The following is a 27,171-nucleotide window of genomic DNA, read 5'->3' as shown; positions in this document are numbered from 1 at the left end:
GCTTAGCTTCAGTGGGCAACCATGTGAGAGTTGCAGAGAGCTAGCTGCCGGCAAATTGTATGTAAATCCAGACTTGATGTGATAAAGCCATGGATAAACCTCTCCACATCAGGTCGTGAGAGAAACGGTCTAATCTGTGCATTATTGCGTAGATGAAAGGAGGCAATTGTTTGTTAGGTGCTTGAAGGAAATATATGTGGAAAATAACCCTGATATTACCAATACTACCTTATAAAATCAACATGTTTAATGAAACTCCAAATTGATCTGCTTAGTGTTTTCAAAAATGAGAGAAATAGATAATCCAATTACTTTAAAAAGAGTTTAACTTGAATCCCTTGTGGATTCACGGAAATAGCTCACAAAACACTCTGGATTATTAATGTTATGGACCAATTAAGGCACTTTTTTAATGTAACAAAATAACTATTAATAGAATTAAGAAACTGGAACAATTTAGAGTAATCATAAGTGGACATTTCTTTCATGTGCAATATTAAAGTTCTGAAAATTCCCTGAAAGCAAAACAGAGATGATAATAATAAAAAAATATGCAAACACAGCTTTCAGCAAAAACCTAATGGAGGAATGGTTGGTGTGTGTGTGTGTGTGTGTGTGTGTGTGTGTGAAAGAGTAAGGTGGCATGCAGTGCTTGTTTTCTCAGGGGAGTACAAACTAACCTCAGATGTTAGTCAAGTCGTAAAAAAAACGCTGCAGTGAATTATGACACCTCGGGTGTGAAAAATTGAGCACTTCACTGGGTGATGATAACACCACTTCCTGCCTCACACTGGGAACGTGAACCAGTAAGGCAGGAGGAGCACAGATCAAAGAGTTCGAGATGCAAACCCTTCACAGTCCGGCTTCATCCTCTGCAAGTGTTTTTACGACTCGGAGTAATTGCTCACATCAGTTGTGACGTACCGTCTATGGAATTGATAACAGTGATTTTCTCCTTTCTTTGTGTTTAATTTAAGGCCAAACAGCTCGAAACCGGTGTCAGAAACAGGCCTTGGGGATAGGAAGAGGATCTGTCAGTGATCAAAGAGAAGAGTGATAAAAAGAAGAGGAAAAGAAAGAGTGAAGCAGGGTCAAAGAGGCTGGGACATGCCTGAAGATTGAAGCAGGATACTGTGGACTTCAGGGACACAAACTCCTCAGAGGTGAAAAAAAAATATCAAAGATGTGATGTGTGTGTATATACACAGTTGAAGTCAGAATTATTAGCCCCCCTTTGAATTTTGTTTTCTTTTTTTAATATGTTTAACAGAGAAATATGTTTCACAGTATGTCTGATAATGTTTTTTCTTCAGAAGAAAGTCTTATTTGTTTTATTTCGGCTAGAATAAAAGACGCTTTTAATTTTTTAACCATCATTTTAGGGTAAAAAAAATAGAAATGTGTTATAAAAAAAAAACTGAAATTGTGGAAAAAATAAGCAGGTGGGAGGAGGGGGGGGTAATTAAGCTGGGTGAATAATTCTGACTTCAATTGTATATATACAGTACATATATGTTGTTATTTTGTTTATTTGATATGCTTTCACTGCGTTTGATTTGTTAAACAAGTTGCATAATCACCTTTGTGAATAGCTGGTTCATCATGAATAATGACTTACTTTAGATTAAAAATAAAAAAAAGACAAAATTTGGCAATGGATGAAGGAAACATATCAAAAATAAACCTGAAAGACACAATATATAAAGAAAAGGTGGTCTAAATAGCTGAAAATTGTATTGATTAACCATGTAAAAAAAAAAATTGGGGAATTTTGTTTTAAAATATTTCTGCTTATTATTATTTTTTTTTTTGTCAACTGAAACAAATACTGACCTTTACAAAAACAAGAAAGTGTATGATATGGTAATACCAAGGCCGGTTAACTGAGCCTGATTCAGAGCACTCACACTTCTCAAACGAACCGGGAAACGCCCCTGGACACAATTCGGAGAGCGTAGTGTGAGTGTGCCCCTTAATGTTTGAAGGACATTAAAACAAGATGTATGATGGGCTCACCCCTTTAATAGTAAGACATAGTTTTCTCTGATCTGTATCTTATATAATATTAATAATTAAAATGATATCTAATACAATAAATATAAATTTACCACCCCTAAAATGGAGAAAGTAAGAGTCTGTGAGAAAATAATTCATTCAGCAGTCTAAAACTGGCAGATTTAGAGTACAGATAGACGTTATAAGTGTTCATAAGACACTTTTCTTGAAAAACAGCTGTTTGAATCTACATATAACCTCAAAGTAAAGTCAAATTATAAGCATAGTTCATATAGCTTAACAAGCAACCTCTGAAATAGCTTATTAGAGAATACAGAATGTACTAAATATCCCTCAAAACACTGAAAACTTGAATAGTTGCATTAACAAAATTTAAATAAATACATCATTTTGATTCACTGAAGTTCCCAGAGATGGGTTGCGGCTGGAAGGGCATCCGCTGCGTAAAAATGTGCTGGATAAGTTGGCGGTTCATTCCGCTGTGGCGACCCCAGATTAATAAAGGGACTAAGCCGACAAGAAAATTAATAAACTAATGATTCACTGAAGCATGTATTAAACACAATAACATTACAAAAAAAGTTGACCATCAATTAACAATTAAATTTATTATTTATAATTGGCACCCTATAGGTATAGCGATCAAATAGCGTCCAATAAAAACCTAAATAAATAAAATTAAAAAATAAATAAAAACTTGACCAAAAAATAAATAAAAAAACTTATTACATCAACTCATGCAGTAAAAACTTGTCTATCATGGTGTTGTTGTTGTAAGTGTTAAATGTAAGAGCTGGTATTGGTGTGTTATTGATGTGCCGTGTGAGGTGCCGAGATCGCGGCGGGCGCCAGATCAGGGCCTTTTCTTCAGCTCAGAAGCTCCTAATCACCTCCTGTGAGAGATCTCCAGACTAGCCCAGATGCTCGGCGCAGAAACATAACACTAATAAAAAGTGCTTAATGCAGCGGCGTGCTGTTTTTCTCCTGCTCTCTCTCCTCTTCTCCTCATCCGTCTCTTCCTACTCTCTCCCGCTTGGCTGCCAAAAGAGCAGCCTCGTCCTCAACGGTGAGCGTCAAGCCAATTTCAACAAGCTGGTCGTTGGATCTCGCTGTGTTTTGGGTGCCGAGCTTTGTGTCTGGATCTCAGCTGGTCGGGAATATTAGCAGAGGAGGGGAGCTTTTATTTCCCTCTAAAGTTTTATCATAAAACTCCAGCCCTGTTTCTGACCGTGGCTCGGATACAAGCTTGACAAAGAGCAGTGGCAGCTGTAAGAGCTATTTATTCTTTGACTAATTTCCATGTCTGTTTTTTGGCCCGGATTGCTAGGAGTCGGCTGTAGCTCTGCCGTCACGCTGCCCCCTGCAGTATGGGGTCAGAACTGACTGCTCTGACTGACTGACTGACTGTTTGAGGTCTGATAATGTCTCGCATAGTTCATCTGTGTATTAAGAGCAGACCTCTAATAATTTAACTCTACCTTTCTGCTTTTGACTATTAGAATAGACTGACATTTTGGTATTTTTCCTTACACAAATCTGTCCTACTCTATGACTCCTGAATTCTACAGCACAAGTCCTATAGAGCATTGTTTATCATCCCTGTCGGGTTTTCTATGCTGGAGTTTTTCATACAGTTATCAGAGAAACCTCTCAGTTAATTCCAATATTTTAATGAGGTGCTACATGTATGGTTTTACCTGTGGTTATGATGATCTAAATGTCTGCATAATACTGCACACGATTATCTACCTTTATTGTGAGTACATTATGGCCTTATGCATATGGAAGTAGTCTATAGCAGTGTTTCCCAACCCTGTTCCTGTAGGCACACCAACAGTACACACTTTCCACCTCTTATTCAAACACACTTGAATCAAAGCATCAGAACATTAGAAGAGACTCGAAAACCTGAAATGTATGGTTCAGCTAAAGGAGACATCAAAAATATCTACTGTATGTAATAACAAATGGAGGATGCAGTACGTCCGAATTCCATTCATACTACGCACATTCATACTACATAAAACATACTTTTCTAATGGTCGTGATTGTTGTCAATTCAGAGTGAGTCTCCAGTAAATGACTCACTTATTTAATTGATTCATTCAGTTTGAGTTTAAAGTAAATGTTACACTGAGACAAATGATCGATTTAGAATGAGTCTCCAGTAAGTGATTCACTGATACAAATGATCTATTCAGAGTGAGTCTCTAGAAAATGACTCACTAATTCAATTAATCTATTCAGAGTGAGTCTCCAGTATGAAATTCAGTGATTCAAATGATCCATTCAGATGGAATCTCCAGTAAATTCACTGATTCAAATGATCCATTCAGACTGAGTCTCTAGAAAACGACTCCCTGATTCAAATGATACATTCAGAGTGAGTCTCCAGTTAATGACTCTCAGATTCAAATGATCTATTCAGAGTGTGTCTCCAGTAAATGATACACTGATTCAAACGATCGATTCAGAGTGAGTCTCTAGTAAATTATTTACTGATTCAAACGATCTATTGAGAGTGAGTTTCTAGTGAATGATACACTGATTCAAATGATCAATTCAGAGTGAGTATCCAGTGAATGATACACTGATTCAAATGATCCATTCAGAGTGAATATTCAGTAAATGATACACTGATTCAAATGATCGATTCAAGTGAGTCTCCAGTAAACTACTCACTGATTCAAATGATCGATTCAGAGTGAGACTATAGTAAGTGATTCGCTGATTCAAATGATCCATTCAAAGTGAGTCTTTAGAAAGTGGTACACTGATTCAAATGATTTATTAAGAGTTCAGTCTCCAGTAAATGATACACTGATTCAAATGATCCATTCAAAGTGAGTCTCTAGTAAATGATAAACTGATTCAAATGATCCATTCAGAGCGAGTCTCCAATAAATGACTCACTGATTCAAACGATCCATTCAGAGTGAGTCTCCAGTAAGCGATTCACTGATACAAATGATCTATTCAGAGTGAGGTTCCAGTAAATGATACACTGACTCAAGTGATCTCTTCTGAGTGAGACTATAGTAAGTGATTCGCTGATTCAAATTATCTGTTTAGAGCGAGTCTACAGAAAGTGATTGACTGATTCAAATGATCAATTCAGAGTGAGTCTATAGTACATTTTCAGTTCTGATTTTACAAACTGATCTGAATGTGACATTACCCCACAGCCGTTTAGTTCTGCTTTGAATTGTAAACATTACACGGAAAATTTATTGAACATGTGCGATCATTTTATCGAGGGAAATGTATATTGTGATAATTATAGTTATCATTGTATTGGCCAGTCCAAGAATAAAATAAGTCAAATGGATTTAAAACAAAAAGAGACTGAACCGATGATGACAGCGCATTGATTTCAGGGTGAACTAGACCTTAACTACCAGTTTAACTACTGACCGCCTGTTTATATAACACGCAGTTAGAGTTACATGCATTGGGGAAACTCAACTTCTCTCATTTCAGAAACAGAATTGTGTTGGACGCACTACATAAAAATGAAATCAAAACAACTTATCCTGATAGACAGACGCAAATGAGCATGACTTCCCAATATAATGGAAAGAGAGAAGGGGGGGACGCATGAGAGGAGGTCTTCCATATAAAATAATGATCTGATAGAGCTCATCTTCAGGGAACAGTCAATAAATTGCACTCTGTCAGTGGTTAAGCTTCCTATTTGGAAAAGTTTGGGTTGGATCGGGACCAAAAGCCACATTTGTTGAACACCCCCATCCAAACGAGGAAAAAAGGTCACCGAGATGCAGCGAAACTGATGAAAAGCACAAAATCATCCCTGGTAAAAGAATGAGAAAACATTAATCGTGCCATACCTTGAGCCACTTTAAGCCAGCGTGGCCGGAGTCATGCATTAGGTCATGAGAGCGCTTCGCACAGGCAGTGAGCGATAGAGAAGAAATAGAGACACACAAAAAAAGAGGGATTATAGAAAAAGCGGAAACAGAGACAGAACAGAACAACAGCTTGAAACAAACCACGCAAACTGTAAATTGGAAGCAGAGGAATGGATCCAATGCAGGTACGGAGCGGAAAAGAGATCCATACGGGATTGAGGGAAAAGGGGGAAGTTTGTGGTGAAAATGAAGGGCGGTTTCGAGACATCCCATCATCCCCAGTCAACACGAGCAGAGCGATTGAGGCTTTCTTTGGTCCACTGCCTCAAGGGAAGGTTATGAAGTATGTCATTTTGCTGCTGAATCATGTCTGGAGACTGGACGCGTGTTTTCATGTGGTCTTGGGCAAACGTTTTCACTGGCCCCGCTTGAGCGGCTGGTCGCTTTCGTACATCCCAGCAGTAAATCCCGCGCTAGGACTGAGTGACTGGTGTCACTGCACAACCAAGGGCGCTGTGTAGGAAGAAAATGTCCCCCCTTTTTTTTCTCTCAGCGACCACATTTGCCCTTACTAGCACACGACTCATTAAAGTAGTTTCTGTAACAGGGGTTTGGCAGGATGCTAACGCTCATGAAAGCATCAGCTAAAATAAGACAGGCTCATCTGCTAAACAAGCACTTTGAGCCGACTGAGAAAACACTGTTTTGACACCCGGGTCCCTCTGATACAGCGGCCCACGCTGCTAAAATATCAACTCTGACAGGAAGATGGAGTGTAAAATATAAAACGGGGGGAAATCTTGAAGGAGTAATTCACTACAAATACACAAAGCAATAATTCTGATTTAATTTGTTGTCTTTCGTTCTTCTTAGGGAAATCATGACGCAAGTTTTTGATGACATTATGATAGTAATGTCCAATGGTGATGTCATATTGTGAGTGTATGACTTTAAAGCGTTCTTCAGACCCAGACCAAAATACGCTTTGCCCCCTGGTTCACTTAGAGTTCACACTGCCCTTTGTAAAGGACACACTGCTTTCTTTAACGCCAGTTTCAAACAGGGCTTCAGTGTCCACGCTTGACAGAGGTCGTATCTGAAGTTAGAGCTGACTCTATCATCATAGCAGCGTCAGCCAATGAAATAAGTCCTCAATCGTCTACTGTCTGAGATGGGGAATTTGCATGAAGTGATGTGATTGGCTGACGCTTTCGTTGGCGCTTGAAACTTGAAAAGTTGAGAAATTCCCAACTTCTGCAATGAGCAACGCAGCTGAAACATCGCAGACATATCTACAATTCAGTTCGGCAATGCTTGACGTTGCTCATTCAAGGTGAATGGGAATCGTTGACACTGACGCCCTGTGTGAATGGGGCGTAACATGAAGTGTCATGTCGAGATTTCGAAGAGTTCATATTAGAAGAAAGACAAGATTTTGGTAGTCTCAGAGATCAAGACAATCACTAGCAGATTCCCTGTATGCGGCACTTGAGATTGTCTTCCATATTTGTTTTTGTAATTAAGCTAATTAATATTTATACTAAGCTTTGTATATTTAACGGCATACACTGTTTATCGGTTTAAATGTTAAAAAAAAAAATGTGTTATTGTATGGGTTTAAATTTTCATATAGTTGCATCCTTAGTATGGCTGTTTCTCAATGCCAAGAATGCTGAGAATGGACTCATGTTCTTGTGAAGACTGTGCTTGTCAAGTTACCTCGGTAGAAAGAACTCAGGAGACCACAGAACGCGTCCTCTAAGAATTTAGATCTTCTTGATGGTCATATGACCCTCACTTGTTTTTAACTGAAAATTATTTAAACATTACAGCATTCATACAACGTTTAATTGTTTTCTCCTTTTCACAATATATTCTACACGTAAATATCTTACAAATATAAGTTGCGCAATAGACATAAAACAAATTTTTTCATGAATTTCATGAACCAGCCTAATGTGTTTATGCATTTATTAAGATTTTCATGGTACTGTTTACTTTCACTGTGTCATTTAGAGAAACTCCTGAGATAAATAAGTCATATCTCTGAACTTTAATAATAAATCTATACAAAAAGCGGTGCTTCCCACCTCCTTTATTCAGCTGCAAAGACTTCAGAGACTTCTTGAGTGAGTTTTGTGCTCAAGTCTTCCTCGATGCGTCTTCGATAACAAGAACACATCTTGGAACTTTCCGTTCTTGCGGTCTTGAGTTTTGGAATTGAGCTTTGGCGGTTGATGATGACGTTACACGAGAACACAAGGACGCAAGAACACCTTAGAACGCATTGAGAAACAGCCTATGTGCCTGTGTGTAATGTTATTTTATTATAATATATTGTGACAAGCTTATGATATGTATAAAACAGTTGCACACACGAAAAATATCTGCTTATAGGACACACAGTGATTGCATCTGTACTGAACGCCAATGGTCAACTTTGTGACTATGATAAGAAAAAGTAGGTACTCTGGAACATTCTGTCTTTTTATGTTCACATCCTGTCCCAGTTTTGTCTCACTTCAATGTTTTTGTTCCATCTTGCATTCATATTTCAGGTGTACTGCACCAGAGTTTGTTTGGAAGTGGACAGAGAGCTATCTTTTGTTTATCTCCTTCAGGTTTCACCAAGGTTTAGGATACCAGCACTCACAATAAGTCAAATAACAGAAAGTGTGATAACAGAAAAAACAGCACCAGAGTTCATCTTAATCAAATCAAACACACCCAGACTGATCTCATGAGGAAACGTAACTATTTTACGTTTTGTGAGATAAGAAGCTAATTCATACGAAATTCAGCCATACGAAAATGTACGATTTAAAAAAGGAGGTTCCAAACCCAACCATCATTCGAGGATAACCAAATCATACAACGGTAAATTGTATGAATGAGATTGTACAAATTAGCCACTAAATAAAGTTATGAATTGCTGTGAGATGGTGTTGACACACCCTCAGTATCCCCAGCATTCTAGCACAAGACGTTCACAACGACCTACGTAATTGTGAGCATTCTTTCAGACTTCTTCTGGTACTCACAGGACCACATGTTTGGATTCATATTTCCAAATGTCATTACCTGCTTGAACGTAGCAAACAACTTATTGCTCTCCCATGTGCTCAAATTAAACAAGCACATACACAGAGCTTTAAAAGTGAGCTCAACAGACGCACATGGCTTGACGGTAAAGAACTGCCTCGTTTTTGGCCAGAGGTTTGCTTTCATGTCAGTGTAACAAAGAGCAGTCGCCCCCGTCCCCATACATTTAAGACCAACATACTGACAGCAATTTGTACAGGCACTGCGCTCGGTCCAACATGTGCTCTGCACAATGCGAACAATGAGGCGAACGGCTATTGGAGGAAATTAAACACAGAGCTAAAGACAAAACGGCTGCATATGATTGGCACAACAGAGGGTGTGGTGAAGCAATGCTGAAATGGTAATTAAATAGCACAGGAGACGCTCTGTGCGGGTTTGTAGAAATGTGTCCATGTGCGAAGCTAATTAGATTTTGCATGGTTTAATGCAGGGCCACAGATTACGCATTTAAAAAACATGTCTGCCAATTGCCAGCGAGGCATGACGCCATCCTTTTTTTTCTCCTCAGTTGTAAAGCTCATAGCTTTCAAAATATGTAATATATAAGCGGAGTTCTTTCTTATATAACAGGTGCCAGGGTGGGGAAAACCCCCTGAAGGCTGAAGTCCGGAGTGCATGCAGCGAGACTTGATGCGGCTGGGATGTCGGTAATGAGCATGGAGACTGGCTCCAGAGGGTGGCACTTGTACTGTCCCCATTTCCTCTTCCTTCTGAGCCCAAATGAAGGGGACGGCCAGGCTTAGCAGCAGCGTTGGCTCCTGCCGCAGTCCCTGGCTCTAATTAACCTCCGGGGATTGAAGCGGAGGTCCACCCGGTGGTGAAGAAACTCTAGGCCGCGATACATTCCTGAGACTGCAACGCGCACTGGGACAACGCTCAGCCACCCATGTGAAATCTCTAGGAAATCAAAACGGAGGGAAGAAACGGCAGAGAGCCAGGATCCACAGAAGGTAGAACAAACCATTAAGGGTTTAAAAATGAAGCAGAATGTCAGGAAAAGCCAAGTAAGATGGACAGAGAGCGAGAATGGAGTGGGGAAAGTTCAGGGATTTTCAGGTACAAGGGAAAGCAAGGTTTTGGCAGCTGCTCTGGGTTCAAAGCCTGAGTAGCTGCTTGTGCTGAACCGTCCAGTTCACGGAGGACTCATTCAGAAAAAGTTACAGGTGTTTGATGCAATCCCTGGGGCTACAAAGACAGCTGGACTGTGGTGCAATCCGACTTGGTGCCTTAAAATTGGGCTAAATTGGACCGGAATGACCTGAATCACCTCTGGATCATAAAATACCAATTTACTGGCAGTTTATCTGCACTGATATCTAAAAACAGGGTCAACTGGGCCAGAGTTATCTGGAAACAGATTTCCAGAATCTCTAAAACAAAAAACATCAAATTACTGGCATTTTATTAGCTAATTCAATACATTTCCATGTTCACGTTTTTACATTCAGTCATCATTTAGAAGCATGATACCTCAATAAACATGAGATAGCTCACTCAAATAGGAAAAATAAAGTACTCATCATCAAATCAATACAAACCCATAAGACTTTGGTTTATATTCAAAACACCTTGTATCATATTTGTATCAAACTCATGAAGAGAATGAAGTCTTATTAAGAGATAGAAGCCAATTATCATATAAAGCAAACATATCTACAATCATATCTTGGATTATATCTGCTGTTTGGATCTTAAACGTTTTGTATTTTCAAACGGAGAGTAAAAAGCCTCTCACGTTTCATTAAAAATATCCTAATTTGTCATTCAAAGATCAACCAAAGTTTTATGGGCTTAAAACTAGACGAGGCTGAATTTATCCTTGGGTGAACTATCCCTTTAAGGGGTTTTATTTGCACAGCTATGTGACCCTAGACCACAAAACCTCTTATGTTTAAAATCCTTAAAACAATCTTTAAATTATTAAGTAAAGATCATGTTCCATGAAGACATTTGGAAAATTTCCTTTTATTTTATTAGTTTTTATTAGAAATATTTAGTTTAAGTAGTGTAGTGTACTTTTACTTTTCCTTGAGTACATTTTTTTTACTTTTTTTTTGAAGCATCGACATTAAAAGTGTCCAAGAAGATGTTCAAAATCTTTACACGCAGTGACCCAAAGACTTTTTATATACTGCATGACACTGATGAGAAAATGAAGGATGTCGACTGTATGATGTCTGAAATCACTAAACAGTCTTAAACAATCATTAAATGGAATGAAAGAAGAATGGAAGGAAGGGCCGAATGAAGGAAAGACCGAACTAATGAAGGAAGGACCAAATGAATGAAGGAAGGATTTAAGGAAGGACTGAACAAGCTAAGGAAGGAAGAAATGAACGATCAAATGAATAAATGAACAAAGGATCTAATGAAGGAACAAAAATCTGAACAAACGAATGAAAGAATGAACGAATAAATGAGCGAATGAATGAAGGGAGGAATGAAGAAGCAAATAAATAAAGGAAGGATTCAAGAAAGGACTGAACAAACAAAGGAAGGAAGGAAGGAAGGAAGGAATGAACAAGTGAATAAATGAACAAAGGACCTAATGAAGGAAGGAACAAAATGAACTAATGAACGAAAGAAAGAATGAACGAACGAAAGAGCAAACGAATGAAGGAAGGAACAAAGAAAAGAATAAATGAATGAAGGAACAAACAAGCAATGGAAGGAAAATTGGAAAGAATGAACGAATATAGGAAGATCACTAAATGCACTACAGAATGTTTCGTTTACACATCCCTGCACAAACTGCATGTAAACACATCAACTTTCACAAGGTAATACTCACTACTCTTTAGTACTTTTGAAAGGGCCCTATTTACTCCTGTATATTTTCTGAGTAATATTTGCAACAGATACTTTTACTCGCACTACATTTTTGGGCAAGTAATGGCACTTTTACTTGAGTACGATTTTTCAGTACTCTGAAATAGTTGTATCTCAGCTCAAATCCTGAAAATGTATACATAGATCAAAAGCTTATTTAATCCAATTTTATGTGGCGTTTAAATCTGAACTCCCAAAAATCAACACTTAAGAACGGTTTTATAGTCCTGGGTCACATAGTTCACTCGTCCACCTCAAAAATTCAACTTTTTTTGTTACAACTGCCAAAAAAGAAAGGTCAACATTTGTCGTCCACACACGAGAGGCTTCTCACATTCACGTTCTATGTGGCTGAACTGAATTGAACCAAAGTTAGCATGCCACGCAAAGCTTATTTATGTTCCAAATGAAGACTGACTGCAGACACAAACACATAACCCATGCGTGCCACATGAATGTTAGCCACTGGCATGGCTGGCATGGATCTGGATGGTTAGCATGGCTCTGCATGCTGGTGTAGTGATACGCGGTGACAGGCTGGCTTTTGACTGGCTCCTGAGCTTTGTGAAGGAGGCTTTATAGTGGGGCCGATCACTGTTCGCCAAGTCATTACAGCTGAGCATGGGAGATGCTAGCCTTGCGTGAATGTGCATATACAGTTCTGTGTAAACACTGGGGAGGATGTTTGACTGGGAGGAAGAGGAAGTGAACATTTCCACAATGGAAAGATGGCCGAAGGGTTCGGATAGCATTGCAATGAAGTGGTGCACACATTCGGTTTCCGTGCATGACTGCGCTTTAGAAATATGGTTAGATAAGGTGAAACATGAGGGTTTATTTTACTGGATCTGGATATAGATCAGGGATTCTCAACCGTTGGGATGTTGCAGCGTAAAAAGAACTCCCAATATTATACTGTAATTTTTGGATTTCATTATTAATATGTTAAATATATTAAAATGATTGAAGTAAGGCACTTTCTCCTGTTCTCTGATTGATTACCTCAAACTCGGCGCAAAAAACAGCCTCATGATTGCGTTTTTATCTTGGACATGTAAGTCTGTTCATTCACAAACTATGCGTGAAGTGAAAGTGAAAGTCTCTCTTTGTGTATTTTTGTGTGAACTATTAAATATATCCGCATAGTTGTCCAAATAATGTCCTGTGAGTGTTTTATAGTGGACACGCACTCATACAGGAGAATCCAGCGAGGTTCTTCATACAGTAGAACTTGCATATAAGCTTCAGAAGCGCTCTGTCTGAGATGTTCACGGTTCCTGTCAGTGATCTCGCAATAATATCCAGCTGCGAACTCAACCACCATCAGATTGATGAGTTTCAACAGATTTAGGGTGTTATATTGTATTCTACATTTGTCTATATATTATGAATAGTAGATATTTAGTAGTAGATAGTCAGTCAGTCCAGTTTAACGCAGAAGCTGATCTTTTGCAATCTCCCTGCAATCTCTTAATATATACTGTTGAAGTCAGAATTATTAGCCCCCCTGTTTAACGAAAAGATTTTGCAACACATTTCTAATCATAATAGTTTTAATAACTAATTACTAATAACTGATTTTTTTTTTTATCTTTGCCATGATTACAGTAAATAATATTTGACTAGATACTTTCAAGACACTTCTATACAGCCTAAAGTGACATTCAAAGGCTTAACTGGGTTAATAAGGTTAACTAGGCAGGTCAGGGTAAATAGGCAAGCTTTTGTATAACGATGGTTTGTTCTGTAGACTGTCAAAAAAATCTATAGCTTGAAGAGGCTAATAATTTTGACCTTAAAATGGTGTTTAAACAATTAAAAACTGCTTTTATTGTAGCCGAAATAAAACAAATAAGACTTTCTCCATCATAAAAAATATTATCAGATTTACTTTGAAAATTTCCTTGCTCTGTTAAACATCGTTTGGGAAATATTTAAAAAAGAATAAAAAATCAAAGAAGGGCTAATAATTCTGACTTGAACTGTTTTATAGTTTTAATAAATATTATATTTAGTAAATAAAAGTAAATATAATACTAAGTATTTTAAGTATTATAGTAAGTAATATAGTTATAGTGAATGTTTTTTTTTAATAAAATGCTAATAATAGAAGGCACATTGTTTATTATTTGTTAATAAATAAAGGTTTAAATGAGCATTTCATACACACATTTTAAAGAAAGTGTCAGACAGGTGGGCCTTCAAAAATTGATTAGAAAAAGAAGTGGGCCCCGGAAAAAGGTTGAGAACCCCTGATATAGATAATTTCTAATATCAAAAGACTCATTACTGCCAATGCTGCTGCAAAGGTTTTAATTAAGAAAAAAATACTAAATGTAAAAAAATTATGTGTGTGTGTATATATATATATATATATATATATATATATATATATTCATTTATTTATTATAATAAATAATAAGTATTTAAATATTTAATAATATTATATTATATTATATTATATTATATTATATTATATTATATTATATTAAAAATAAAGGTAATAAAAATGTCAACTACTAAAAGAACAATGCATGAGATATTAAATGAAAATTATCTCAATGTAAAACATAGTGGCAATATGCAGCACTAAAAGAAATAACAGATGTAAACGACAGAGGGATCTACATGAGAGAGTAATTGCATATTAATGGCCCTAAAGCTTTATCGGTGCTTGCAGTGGCATTTCTTACCTGTTTCTCAGCATTTGCCCGAGCGGATTCCTCTTGTGCCAGCACCATTTCTCTCTCAGCAGTGATCTGAACGCTCTCACGCAAAGCCTCCTCCAGCTCCTCGATGCGATCGTCTTTCAGCCGCAAAGAATCCTAAGAATAAAAAAAACATCCTTTAAAACATGCAACAAGCTGATGATAAACTAAAGATATTTTATTTATCATTAGTATTTGCTTTTGCATTTGGGCAGTGGTTATTATAACTCTTGCTTAGGCAGTCGCTAGGAGATTTAAGTTTTAAATAAAAACAAAAACTTCAGAAACAAATGAGCAGGAAAAAACTAAAGTTGAAGTAGTCATCTAAAATGTATATAGTTCATAATCAAAATTTCCTCAGGGTGCTCCGGTTTCCCCCACAGTCCAAAGGCATGCGGTAGGTGAATTAGGTAGGCTAAATTATCCGTAGTGTATGAGTGTGTGTGTGTGTGTGTTTGTGAGAATGTGTGTGTGGATTTTTCCCAGAGATGGGTTGCGGCTGGAAGGGCATCCGCTGTGTAAAAACTTGCTGGATAAGTTGGCGGTCATTAATCCGAACCTGGATTAATAAAGGGACTAAGCCGACAAGAAAATGAATGAATGAATGACTACGTCAACTACTATTACAGAAAATTACTGTTACAACCACTACTCTAAAAAAAAAAAAAAAAAAAACATTTTGGAAATGTGAGTTCTGAATTGAAAAATCTGAATCAAATTAAGCAAACAAATGTAGCAGCAGGTTGCTCTAAGAAAGCAAGCTGCAGTCCTATCACAGCATGCAAGGTATAAACATTGTGAAATTCTGGACTGTGTTTTAAATGAGGGCAACCTGAGCCGTCCATCTGAAGGACGTGACTCATCTACAGTCTGCATCTGCGATGACTCAGATCCACAACTGCGAAATCACACCACTTCAAGCTGAATTCGGAAGTCAAGGCCTTAGTTATCATGAAGGCTTTGCGACTGATTGCATGTGGAAAAAAAAAAAATTCGGAAAAACAGAGGAGAAAATGACGGACAGCGCAAAAAAAGCGAGATTGAATGTGTGCTTGAGAGTGAAAGAACGCAATGGTTAGGGACTCAAATGAATAGGCATTGTGGGATACGTGGAGAAACGCCAGAGCGCTGCTGAATATGGGAACGGTCTTGAGTTCATTACGCCGCTCCATTTCAAGGAACATTCACATTTCATTTTCCCCCCGCATTTCAAAAATCGGCTACAAAAAGTCCTGACTCGTTTGGCAGGCCTGAGGCACTTAGTGCAGACCTCTACAAACATGCGCTCTGACGTACACAAAATACACACGCATACACACACACAAACTGCCATTCATACAAATGGAGCTCTGCAGTGGTAATGGCCTCCATGCTGAGAAACTGCCTTCCAGCTAAAAAGCATCAGCCTTCAATATGAAGACAGAGGCCTGATGCACACAATCCCAGACGCGGATGATCACAGCCGGCGTTTTTCATGTGGAAAGCCGCACCGCAAAATTCCTGCTTTGTGAATGTGAAGGTACACAGATGTATCTGTCGCACTGCTGCAGACAATTCTGAGAGAGAGAAAGAAAAATCTGTTTTTTGGCTGTTTACAAAAGACGCCAGCATGCAAAACAGACCATGGCTCGTTTAGATTTTACATTTATGCCTTTGGAAGACTTTTTTTTTCTCAAAATTGAGGTCACTTCCTTTCTTAGGATGTTTTTTTTATGCATTTCGCAATAAACTGAACCTTAGAGCTTTTATATGTAAAGCTAACTAAATGTATATTATATAAGAGGGTTGTGTATTTAATACAGAATTGCTTCAATTCTATATGAAAAAAAAACATAAGCAGGACATTTGTTTATTTTATCAGTGAAAACCTAAAGTTAAAGTAAAAATCTACAATAGTCACTATTTGAAATGGATCATTTTTTTCTTTATTAAAATTGTCAAGACAGGAATGGGTGTTGTTTAATAATTGTACAATTTTGATGAAGTAGTTTCATATGAAGTTTTTATTAGTTTTATTGAAGTAGTTTTAATTTTGATCTACAGTAGACGTTGAATACTGAATATTTAATGTACGATAGGCAGACAATTCAGACACTTCTGAGAGAATTTTTTTTGTCTGTTTACAAAATACGGCAACATGCAAAACTGACCTCGACAGATTGAGATTTTACATTTAAATGTATATAATGTATAATATACATTTATTTAGTAAATGCATATTATATTTAAGGGATGTGTAATTATTACAGAATTGTTTCAATAATAATAAATAAATAAATGAACAACAGTAATAATAATAATAATAATAATAAATTATACAACAACAACAATAATAATAATAATAATAAATATAATTATTGTTATTATTATTATTATTATTATTATTATTATTATTATTATTATTATTATTATTACTAATATTAATATTCTATCAGTATTATTCATAGTTATATATCTAAAAATAATATATGTATTTTCTAAAATAATAAAATAAAATAAATAAATAAATAAATAATATTTTTTAATAGTGATTAATTATTAGGCATGCTGGCATATTACTACTACTAATGGGAATAATAAATAAATAAATAAATAAATAAATAAATAAATAAACAACATTACAATAATAATAATAATAATAATAATATCAATTATAATATCAATAATAATACTAATAAATTATACAATAATACTTATTATTATTAATATTATTAATCGTAATTAATTAATATACATACTGGCATACTACTACTAATGGTGGTAATAATAATAATAATAATAATAATAATAATAATAATACATATTAATACATTAATAACAATAGCAACAACAACAACAACAATGATATAATACATATATAATATAAAATACATATATATTATAAAATAATAAAATTAAATAAATAATTAACATTATTAATAGTAATTATTTATTATGCATGCTAGCATACTAATACTACTGGTAATAATAATAAATAAATAAAATATAACATCAAAATAATAATAATAATAATAATAATAATAATTATTATTATTATTGTATAACATTAACGCTAATAATGCTAATAATAATATTTTATCTTTATGTGAAGTAAATAATTTAACTTTTAGCTTTATTCTAATATTTTAATAACTTTTTATATTATATTACTTTGATATTTGTATGAATTTGACTGCCGTTTTTACCCACATTAACATAACTCATTTAATTTTCCCCCCATGCATGCACTTAAGATACAATTAGCCACAAATGACATACTGTTGGTTTGCTCATAAAACTGAGCCTAGACTTAAATCTTCCAAATTTAATTACAATCATTTTCAATCTCTTCCAAAAAAAATCCCTTCCAACACAACGAATCAACAGTCAATCACTCGGCACGAGCTCTGATGCGCATCATCCGAGACGACGTTTTCATGATTTTCATCTGGACTCCTGCGCCACAAATTCCTGCGATGAGAGACAACATCAATAACCAAATGCATCTGTCCAATCGGCAGGATTTTTTTTTTCCTGCAACCGAGGTCAGCAATTACAGGAAGTTCAGGACTCGAGGAGGGCGACAGGGGTACAGATCAGCGTGCGGTAGAAAAAAAGCCTTGCTCTTCTATCTTATTTTGACCGTATTTAGCTTGCACTTTCCTCTCGCAGGCAGACCGCAATCACTTTGGTTTGATTTAAAGCGACAGTAATCCTTTTTGCTCGGTCAATATCTCATTACGGTAATGCTTTTGGTGCCAAAACCACACAGATGATAGAAGGAGACACCTCAGGGAAGCCACAAATCAAAGCCACATGCTGTACCGTAGGGACCGTCCGGGCTCGGGTGGGGTTTTCGGATGGAATTTGCCCAGTTTTTTTTTCTATCCGCGATGAGCAAAAAGCAATTAGGTGATGAGTTGAAGAACAAAAGCACAGATCAGAATGACTTGCAGCTGTATAGTATAGTCTGTGAAACACCAATAATTGACTGAGATTCAACGAGAGGTTGTTTTCTTGCCATTTGTGGCTTCTCTCTTTGGATGGAAATGGGATGAAAAATGTGTTTGCAATGTCACTGCGCTGTCTCGGGATGTCAAGGAGAAAGACACTGATTGAGGACTTTTTTAGGGTGAGGAGTTTAGGTCAGGAAATAAAGCCAAAAGTAAACAATGAAAGTTCTAAAAAGATAATCAGAATCAGACACAGACAATGCAATGTTTCCTGAAATATGTATGAGCGCTGAAATTACTAGAAGTGAGAATTTATCAAAAATAAGAAAACTAAATACTGCAAAAATGGTTAGCTTGGAAATGGAAATAGAGTAACTAAAATTACTTCAATTGAATAAAAAATCTAAGTGAAAAGTTAAACTTAAAATGCACATGATAATAAATACTTTAAGCAGTGATGATATACAGCCATATCGCACACAAGTATGATATTGCATTTATACAACAGTTTGACGGCATAATCATGTACTGTATATAAAAAATCCTAAATCTTAAACCTTTTGAATGAGGAACTACTTTCTTCTGCCATTCCTTTACATCTGCAGTTGACATCAGAAGCGCAGAAGCTGTCACTACTTCACCAACGTCACTTTACAGCTTTGAATGATTCTCTAGTGTAATGTCTAAAGTGATGACAAACAAGCTGATTTTGCTTACATTTTAAGATTATAAGGCTGAACAGCATGAAATGCCATCAGTCTACAGAAATTTCCCAGCATTTCTCATTTGCAATCGGGATATTACAATAATTAACCCCGAAAAACCCAAAGCAAAGCAAACACTACAAGATTACTATGGTATAAATACAGCACTACAACATACAAAAGAGAGAGATCGACTTGTTTTATAATGATTTGATCAGCTGTAGTTTTTAATTATGCGGAGTTTTTCTTATTATTATGCGGTCATTGTCGCCATCTTGTGGCGGAATGTCAACCACGTATCTCCGAAATAATAAATATTTCAAATAGGCACTATCCTTATGAATAAACTGAACAGTTGCAATCTGAACAACTACATTCTCGACTAATAAAACCTCAAAAGTACAATGTTGCCCAACAGCTGCAATATTTGTCAAACTCTAGTGAGTTAATTGATCTGTTGTCACTCTATTTGGTTGGGGTAATAGAGAAGGGTGAGAAGGCTGTACAAGTGCAGAATATCACACGCTATCAGCCAATCCAACTCGAGAACCAGGCAGAACTGTGGTATAAATAAATTGTTTGTAAAATGATGCAAAAATTTGTTAAACTGACCAACATTTATGTAATTCAAAATGAAAATAAAAAGTAGCAAATAATAGAAAATTTTACAAAAAAAAAAAAAAAAAAGACTACAAATAATCTAAACCTAAAAATTAAATTCAAATGGTTTAAGAAGTGTAATGGGGATTACGTTAAAGGCTACAGTGTTAGAAAAATAATACAAATAGTTTTTGCTGATAGAAATAAAGCTGAAGTATTTTTAAAATTTAAAAAGAAACTAAAATTAAAGTAATAAAATAAGGTTTAGTTATTGTAAACAACAAAAAAGCTAATAATAATAATAATAATTAGCATAAAAACAATACAAAAACTGCACAAAAAAGATCAGTTTACTAAACCATAAATGGCTCAGCTAAAAGTGTAAAATAAGACACCAAAGTGGCATCCCTCAAAACAGATATCATTTTCCCCGTGTGAAGATTTAGTACTGTTCTGGGTGGGACAGCGAGGAATCACAAACGTTTATGAAAGAACCGGAAAGGAGCAGCAGGTGTCCGTCCTTCCTGGCGGAGGAAAGCGTAAAAGACGGGCCAAAAGCTCGGTAACATCAAACAACAAACAGGCCCAATAAAAAGAGCTTGGAAGTCTATTAAAGAAATGAGAACATGCGGATGTGATTCTGCCGAAACCACACCATCTGATGCCCAGCTCCTGATCCTAGACCTGCTTTGAGTTCAAACTCTCCTCTGAAGGCAACAAGGTCAAAAAGTAAAACACAAATAACTGAGGCTTATCATCATGCCTGCCCAGCAGAATTATTACGTTAGGAATGTTCTTAAATGTCATGTTTAGATATGCAAATGAGGCATTCTTGGAATAAAGGTTTGTTAATTTGCAGCGCAAAAAAAATAAACAATGGATGGAGTTAGATTTATTCTTTTTAGACACATTATAGTCATTGCTTTTACAGTGAGGATTTTGGGTATAACTTTTTATTGTATATTAAATATTAAATGATAAATAAAATATTGCATAAATTCCAGAAAAAAAATTCCATTATTTTTACATACATACATATATATATATATATATACATACATACATATATATATATATATATATATATATATATATATATATATATATATATATATATATATATATATATATATATATATATATATATATATATATATATATATAATATGACAAATTATGCATGAACATATCTCTCTGTAAGAAAAAAAGAATTATTGATTACATTAAGAATGTTTTAAAATGTTGTTTAGATATGCAAATGAGGTATTATTTGAATAAATGTTTGTTAAATAGCAGTACAAAAATCTGATCAATGGATGGAGTCAGGTTTATTCTCTTTATACATATTATAGTCATTGCTCTTACAGTGGGGATTTTGGGTATCACTTTTTATTGTATATTGAATATTAAATAGTTTATAAAATATTGCATAAAAAAAAAACTTATTTGTTTTCTAGGATAAAATATATATAATTAGGCAAATTATGTTTGAATATATAATAAAATGTAAGAAAATTAAGAAACTAATTAATAAATCGGAATGTAGATATGAATCTGTGAAGTCTAGTCTACAGTATGAGACCAGCTGAAGCAGAGATTTATGGCTCAGTGCAGGAGGAAAAAAATAATTTTGAGAACACTGCATTTAAATGCATTACAATTAAAATCTACAGTACAGGCACAAACTGATCAAATGTCACAAAATAAACCCTTATTAAAGTGTATTTTAGTTGTCTTTACATTAGACCAAAGCCATAAAAAAAATCCCAAACTGAATATGTTTGAAAAAATAAATACAGTTAAGGTCAGAATTATTCACCCTCCCTGTGATTTATTTTTATTTTTAAAATATTTTCCAAATGATGTTTAACAAAGCAAGGATTTTTTTTTTTCACAGTATGTCTGATAATATTTTTTTTTCGGGAGAAATATTTATTTAGACTAGAATAAAAGCAGTTTTGTTTGTTGAAAACTATTTTAAGGTCATAATTATTAGCCGTCTTAAGCAATATTGTTTAAAAGTGTCTATATAGAACAAACACATAGAATATAGAACCTATAGAACAAACCATCGTTGTACAATGACTTTACAGTGATATTAAAGGATTAACTTTAATGACTTAAAGTTAATCCTTTAATATCAATTTAAGCTGAATATAGTATCTTGAAAAAATATCTAGTAAAATATGATTTACTGTCATCATGGCAAGAATAAAAGAAATCAGTTGTTATAAATTAGTGATTGAAACTATTATGTTTAGAAATGTGTTGAAAAAAATCTTCTCCTCATTATACTGTATATACAGGGAGGCAAATATTTCAAAAATACTCATATTTCTGACTTTAACTGTATATTATAGCCTGCTTTGCCTGTTGTTTTTGCCAAACTCTGGTTCGAGAGTCAAGAGACACAACAAACTCTCGATGTGAAGAGTTCAACAAATCCACTGCTGTTTAAAGCCTCAGTAAGTCTCAGGCGTAGTAGCTAAAAGTGGGCCACAATAAACTAGAGTGCTGTTAATTTGTGAACGCAATCAATAACAAGAAGGCCAGGAGAGGAGGGAATTGATGTGAGTGACAAGCAGAAAGAAATCTAAGCCTCCATGACGAGCTCAAAACAGGGCTTTGAAACGCTCCCAAGAGAGCTGGATATCAAGCCTCTGGGTGCTGCGGTTACTGCCAACACTGTTTACTTCTCGTCTATAACCTCCTGTGATGTGTTTCTTTGAAGCGAGCCCTTTCCGGCAACTTCCAACTTAAGATTTCTGCGTCTTCGTCATCAAGTGTTTTCTGTAGGGTCTACATCAAAATGATGGTTGGTGTAATGTGTAAGATGACACGGAGGGTAAACAGCGTCCTAAATATAGCACATGATATATGATTATGCTTTTAGAATATGCTATAACAATGGTTGCAACTGGGAATTATATGTATAGCATAATGTAATGTAATGTAAAAAATAACTGTTGTAAATTATGAATTCATTTATGGTGAATTTCTGTATTAAAAATGAAACTGAAAATGACACTGAAATTTTTGTATTATTAAAATAATAAAAAAGTAACATTACGCACTATACATATGGTGAAAAAATGCTTAATATAAATCAATCAAGTCAGTTATTATGGATAGTAAAAGCAAAACTAATAAAATAAAATAAAATAAAATAAAATAAAATAAATTAAAATAAAATAAAATGATATAAAAGATAACAAAGAGGGTAAACAGCTTTCTAATTACAGCCTATGATGTATGATTATGTTTTTAGATTATGTAATACTGATGGTTACACCTGGGAATTATATGTATGGCATAATGTAATATCATGTAATGTAATATAAAGTTATTTACATATTTAAATAAAATAATGTAATAAATTATGCATGACGTTATGATGTATTTCTGTATCAAAAGTAATCAGTCTTAAACTTTATTAATAATAATATAATTACACCCTATACATGTCATAAATCATTTCTTTAGATATTGCAAGATTCTATAAAATACCACATACAATTATTATTAAAAAATATATTTGTCAGTTAACTATTAATGATATTAAAAGCAAAAATACTATAATATAAAATAATATAATATTCAAGTTATTTACATATTTATTTTAAAAACTGTTGTAAATTTCCATATTAACAATGAATTCATTTTAACCTTGTGCATTAATAATATAATATAAGAGTAACATTACAAGATTTCTTTAGATATTGCAATATTTTGTAAAATACTAAAATTATTATGAAAATAAAATATGCAGAAGTCAGCTATTATGGACATTAAAAGCAAAATTAATTTAATGTAATTATGCAACTATTAATATTTTTTTTAATTGTGAATTGTTGATATTCCACAATGACACAACTTACCCCATATTTTTGTTTTGTTTAGTCATATTTCTATATTCTATAGTTGATTTGTATTTTTTTTTATAACAGTGTTAAAGTATATTACCATTACTTAATAAAAAAATAATAATAATTGATTAATTATCAACTGGAATACAGTTAAAAAAACTAAATATTAGATAGTGTATTAAGTGTATTAAAAACATAATAAAAATAATAATAATAATAAATATTTCCTTGCATTTATAAAGTGCTTTTCTGGACACTCAAAATGCTTTAAACTTTTTTTTTCTCCTCATCCACCACCAGCATTAAAATTTCAAAAGTGCTAGACAAAATTACTAAAAACAATTACACTAAAATAATACTGTATAATATAAAATATAACAAGGTCAATAATAAGGTCTTGAGGTATCCATTATCCTGGACCAGGCCGTATCCTAAGCAGATACTGTAGCGATCATAGAGGAGTGGAGAGCATAAGACACCCCAGTAACAGTCTCCGCATTGATCCTATGAGCCAGCCTGAACACCGCTGGTGACCTACACACACCTGCAGCTTCTCCACAATGGACGTCCAGTGTTCTCCAGCCTCCAGCGCCTAGACTGCAGCTCAGCACAAGAACTGAGAAGAGGAGAAATTATCATGTCCAACTAAGCCTGGTTTCTCTCAAGGTTTTTTTTCCCTTCACTTTTGTCATTTGGTGAAGTTTGTTCCTCGTCGTCACTGCGCTTGCTTGGTTTGGGACTTGTGGAGGTGCCCATCAATGGATTTGCTCTTCAGTGTTTAAACTTTCAGCAGTGAAAATTAATCCCACTGAACTGAACTTCTGAAAACTGGACTGACAGTTTCAATTTCCTAGAATTTCTATGTTAAGCTGCTTTGACACAATCTACATTGTAAACGCGCTATAGAAATAAACATGAACTGAATATTAGATCCATTTCTCCTTTCATACCACAGAACCCAATTATGCAGTTTACAAAAAAAGTTGAGCTACAGAAAAAAAAAAAAAAAAACTGTCCAGGTGTGTTAGACGTTCAGGTCGGTCTTTCCACCCTCTGCCAGTGGTTCTGGGAAGCTGACCTTTAATTCACAGTCCTGTGATCACTGCTCTAACCGTGCACTGAACGATAGCGGGTGTCTGCGCACAACGTGTCATAAAGCAGGCTCCCCGAAGCATAAAGTCATTATCATCAAAGTATCTCTGCGGGGAAATTCTGCCCACAGCAGGGAAGCCACTGGGGTAGTTTCAAATCCCCTAGTTTATGCATATGACAGTGGACTCAAAAAAAAAAAAACACAAGAATGAGAGTGCAAGAACGCCCCGTGCGGCCCGAGGCTAAACACTTAGCATAAAAAGGAGGAGAAAGACTTGAGATGTACCAGAACAAAGATGGGTGTAAACAACAAGGCTCTGTGCTGATTGAAGGGGTGGAGGGCTGCATATGGGGCTGATGGGTATCAGATGGTGCAGCTCTCTGAAAGAAAAGACTTGTTTTAAGAGGCTCGACTCACTTGGCGGCCATTTTAGATCTGGGTAACACCCCCCGGCAGTTTGTTTCTAGTCATGCAAGCTCAGCTCTTATCTACGGGCAGAAGGAAAGACTGAAAACCTTGTGCCAACTTGTGTTACAATTACATGCATGTGAACAGAGAAGACTTTTGAAGAGTATTCCCATCTGATTTACAAGTTAAATATTTTAAACTCCATAGAACTGTTTTAATCTGAAGTCAAGATAATTTTTTATCAATCAGATGGTAAGTGGATATAGTGTAAAACAGTAATTAAATTAAAGAAGCGTTTGCTCAGATTGCTTTCTTACTGTAAGCAATAGTGGGATTGAATGGGTTTAAACAGTTTAAAAGACCATCTACGCTCCCTAAAGTGTATTCATGGTTTTCATGTTAGGCAATGAATTGAATTATTTTTAAAATTGTTGTTGCCATACGACTAGTAATTATTTCAAAAACACTAATCAAATGAACTATAAGGTCATTTGAAAGGAATGAATAATGGAGGAGGGCGCCATTTGGGTTATTCTTTATCGAATCCATCTATTGTGGATACACGTTCCACGGTAGAACGATCAGATGGTCTCCTTGCCAAAAATAGCAGTAAGATCTTCGAACTTTAATTCAGGATTTCCTTTGTTATGGCTGCAATGTTGAACGTTAAGATTTCTACTATTCATTACTCAACAACTGCTGTGTCACATGTTTTCTGGCACAGGCCAGAGCTTTACTGAAAAGACGGTGAATAAGACAAAGTAAAGCATTGGAAAGCTTGCAGAGAAAAATGCATTTCTTTTGTTTTGAGTATTTGAGTAGTCGTGTTAACACGCCATCTCTAACATACACAAGAAAAATCGAAGTGTTGCACGCCTCAACAGCTCGAGAAAGTTGCTGTTCGTCTAGCAGAGCTACTCTCCACCGCTGCTTTGGAGTGTCAGTCTCAAGACTGGCGTCTGTTAGCTCCCTCCTGACCTGTTCGCGCTCAAGAGGTGATGAGTGGCAGAATCAAGCCTTTCATGTGTGAAGTACACTGTGCCTCTAGCTTTTCTTCCTGCGCTATTTTCATTCCTCCATCTCGGCCTGGTTTTACCTCTCTCTCTTTCCGTTTCCCTCTGAGTGTTGAGAATGGCTCTCGCCACCGCATTAGTGATGACGACCTTGTCGGGCAGATTTTTACCGCAATTTTGTTTCACCTCTGCTCAGTGTTACCGCTAGAGCTTGATCTCTCGTCAGTCTTCAGAGGTTTTGGAAGACAGACTGGAACATTCAAGAACATTCCACAGAGACCTCAAGAAGAAAAAAAACCTGAACCTGGAGCTGCCAATGCTAATTTGCCCAAGACAGTAATGTAACATCTAATCCCAAGATGGTTCTTCTACACGCACAGCTCATTGTTAGGTCAAGCACAAACTATTAGCTGGAAATTTAACAGTTCCCTGCTTTAATAAAACAGCTTGGTATATTGGTTTTATCTGATTAAAGCTGGTCTGTGATTTTTGAGTTCTAAAAACAAAAACAACCCTGCCTAAATCCAATCAAAATAAAATCGAATCAAACCCAACCAACCGAAGCAGAACTAAACAAAACACAACCAAAAGCTGTCAAAGAAACAAAAACTAAAACCAAACTAAACTAAACATAACAAATCAGCAAACTCAATAAAAGCAAACCAAAACTAAAGCAAACTCACGACAAAAAACAATTGAACAAATGCATCCCAACTGAACCCAACCTAAATTTAAATTCCTTAACCAAAACCAAACAGAGCAAAATCCAGTCAAATAACCCAAAATAACTTAAACCAATCTAAAAAAGTAGCAACAGCAACAAAGAAAAAAACAACAAAAACAAATTCAACCCAATCAAACACAATGCCACAAATAAACAAACCCAAACAAAGCAAACCAAATCCAAGCTAAGCACACAACAAAAACCAAATGAAAACCTAACCAATCAAACTCATCCCAGCTGACCCAAACAAGCTTAACTAAATACAACTAAATCCAAACAAAACAAATACCAGTCAAAAAACAAA

General features: G+C 35.4%; 1 protein-coding gene and 1 long non-coding RNA gene across 14 annotated transcripts in view; one reads left to right on the top strand and one right to left on the bottom strand.

Annotated features, from left to right (window-relative positions):
- LOC141381593 (uncharacterized) overlaps positions 1 to 11,614 on the top strand; it is a 14,542-nt gene extending 2,928 nt beyond the window's left edge. Inside the window, exons 2-3 of the long non-coding RNA XR_012401894.1 lie at positions 978 to 1,163; positions 9,561 to 11,614. This is a non-coding gene — a long non-coding RNA (uncharacterized lncRNA). The remainder of the gene's footprint in view (positions 1 to 977; positions 1,164 to 9,560) is intronic.
- erc1b (ELKS/RAB6-interacting/CAST family member 1b) overlaps positions 1 to 27,171 on the bottom strand; it is a 314,518-nt gene that overhangs the window by 148,268 nt on the left and 139,079 nt on the right. For all 13 annotated transcript variants that reach the window (XR_012401811.1, XR_012401815.1, XR_012401812.1 and 10 more), the window contains one exon: positions 14,513 to 14,644. Coding sequence is in view for 8 of the 13 variants with exons in the window: in XM_021475209.3 (XP_021330884.2) it covers positions 14,513 to 14,644 (132 nt within the window). In the remaining 5 variants the exon portion in view is untranslated. The remainder of the gene's footprint in view (positions 1 to 14,512; positions 14,645 to 27,171) is intronic.

The sequence above is a fragment of the Danio rerio genome, chromosome 4 (genome assembly GCF_049306965.1).
Source record: "Danio rerio strain Tuebingen ecotype United States chromosome 4, GRCz12tu, whole genome shotgun sequence".
NCBI lineage: Eukaryota > Metazoa > Chordata > Actinopteri > Cypriniformes > Danionidae > Danio > Danio rerio.
This window is presented reverse-complemented; position numbering and strand designations above follow the sequence as displayed.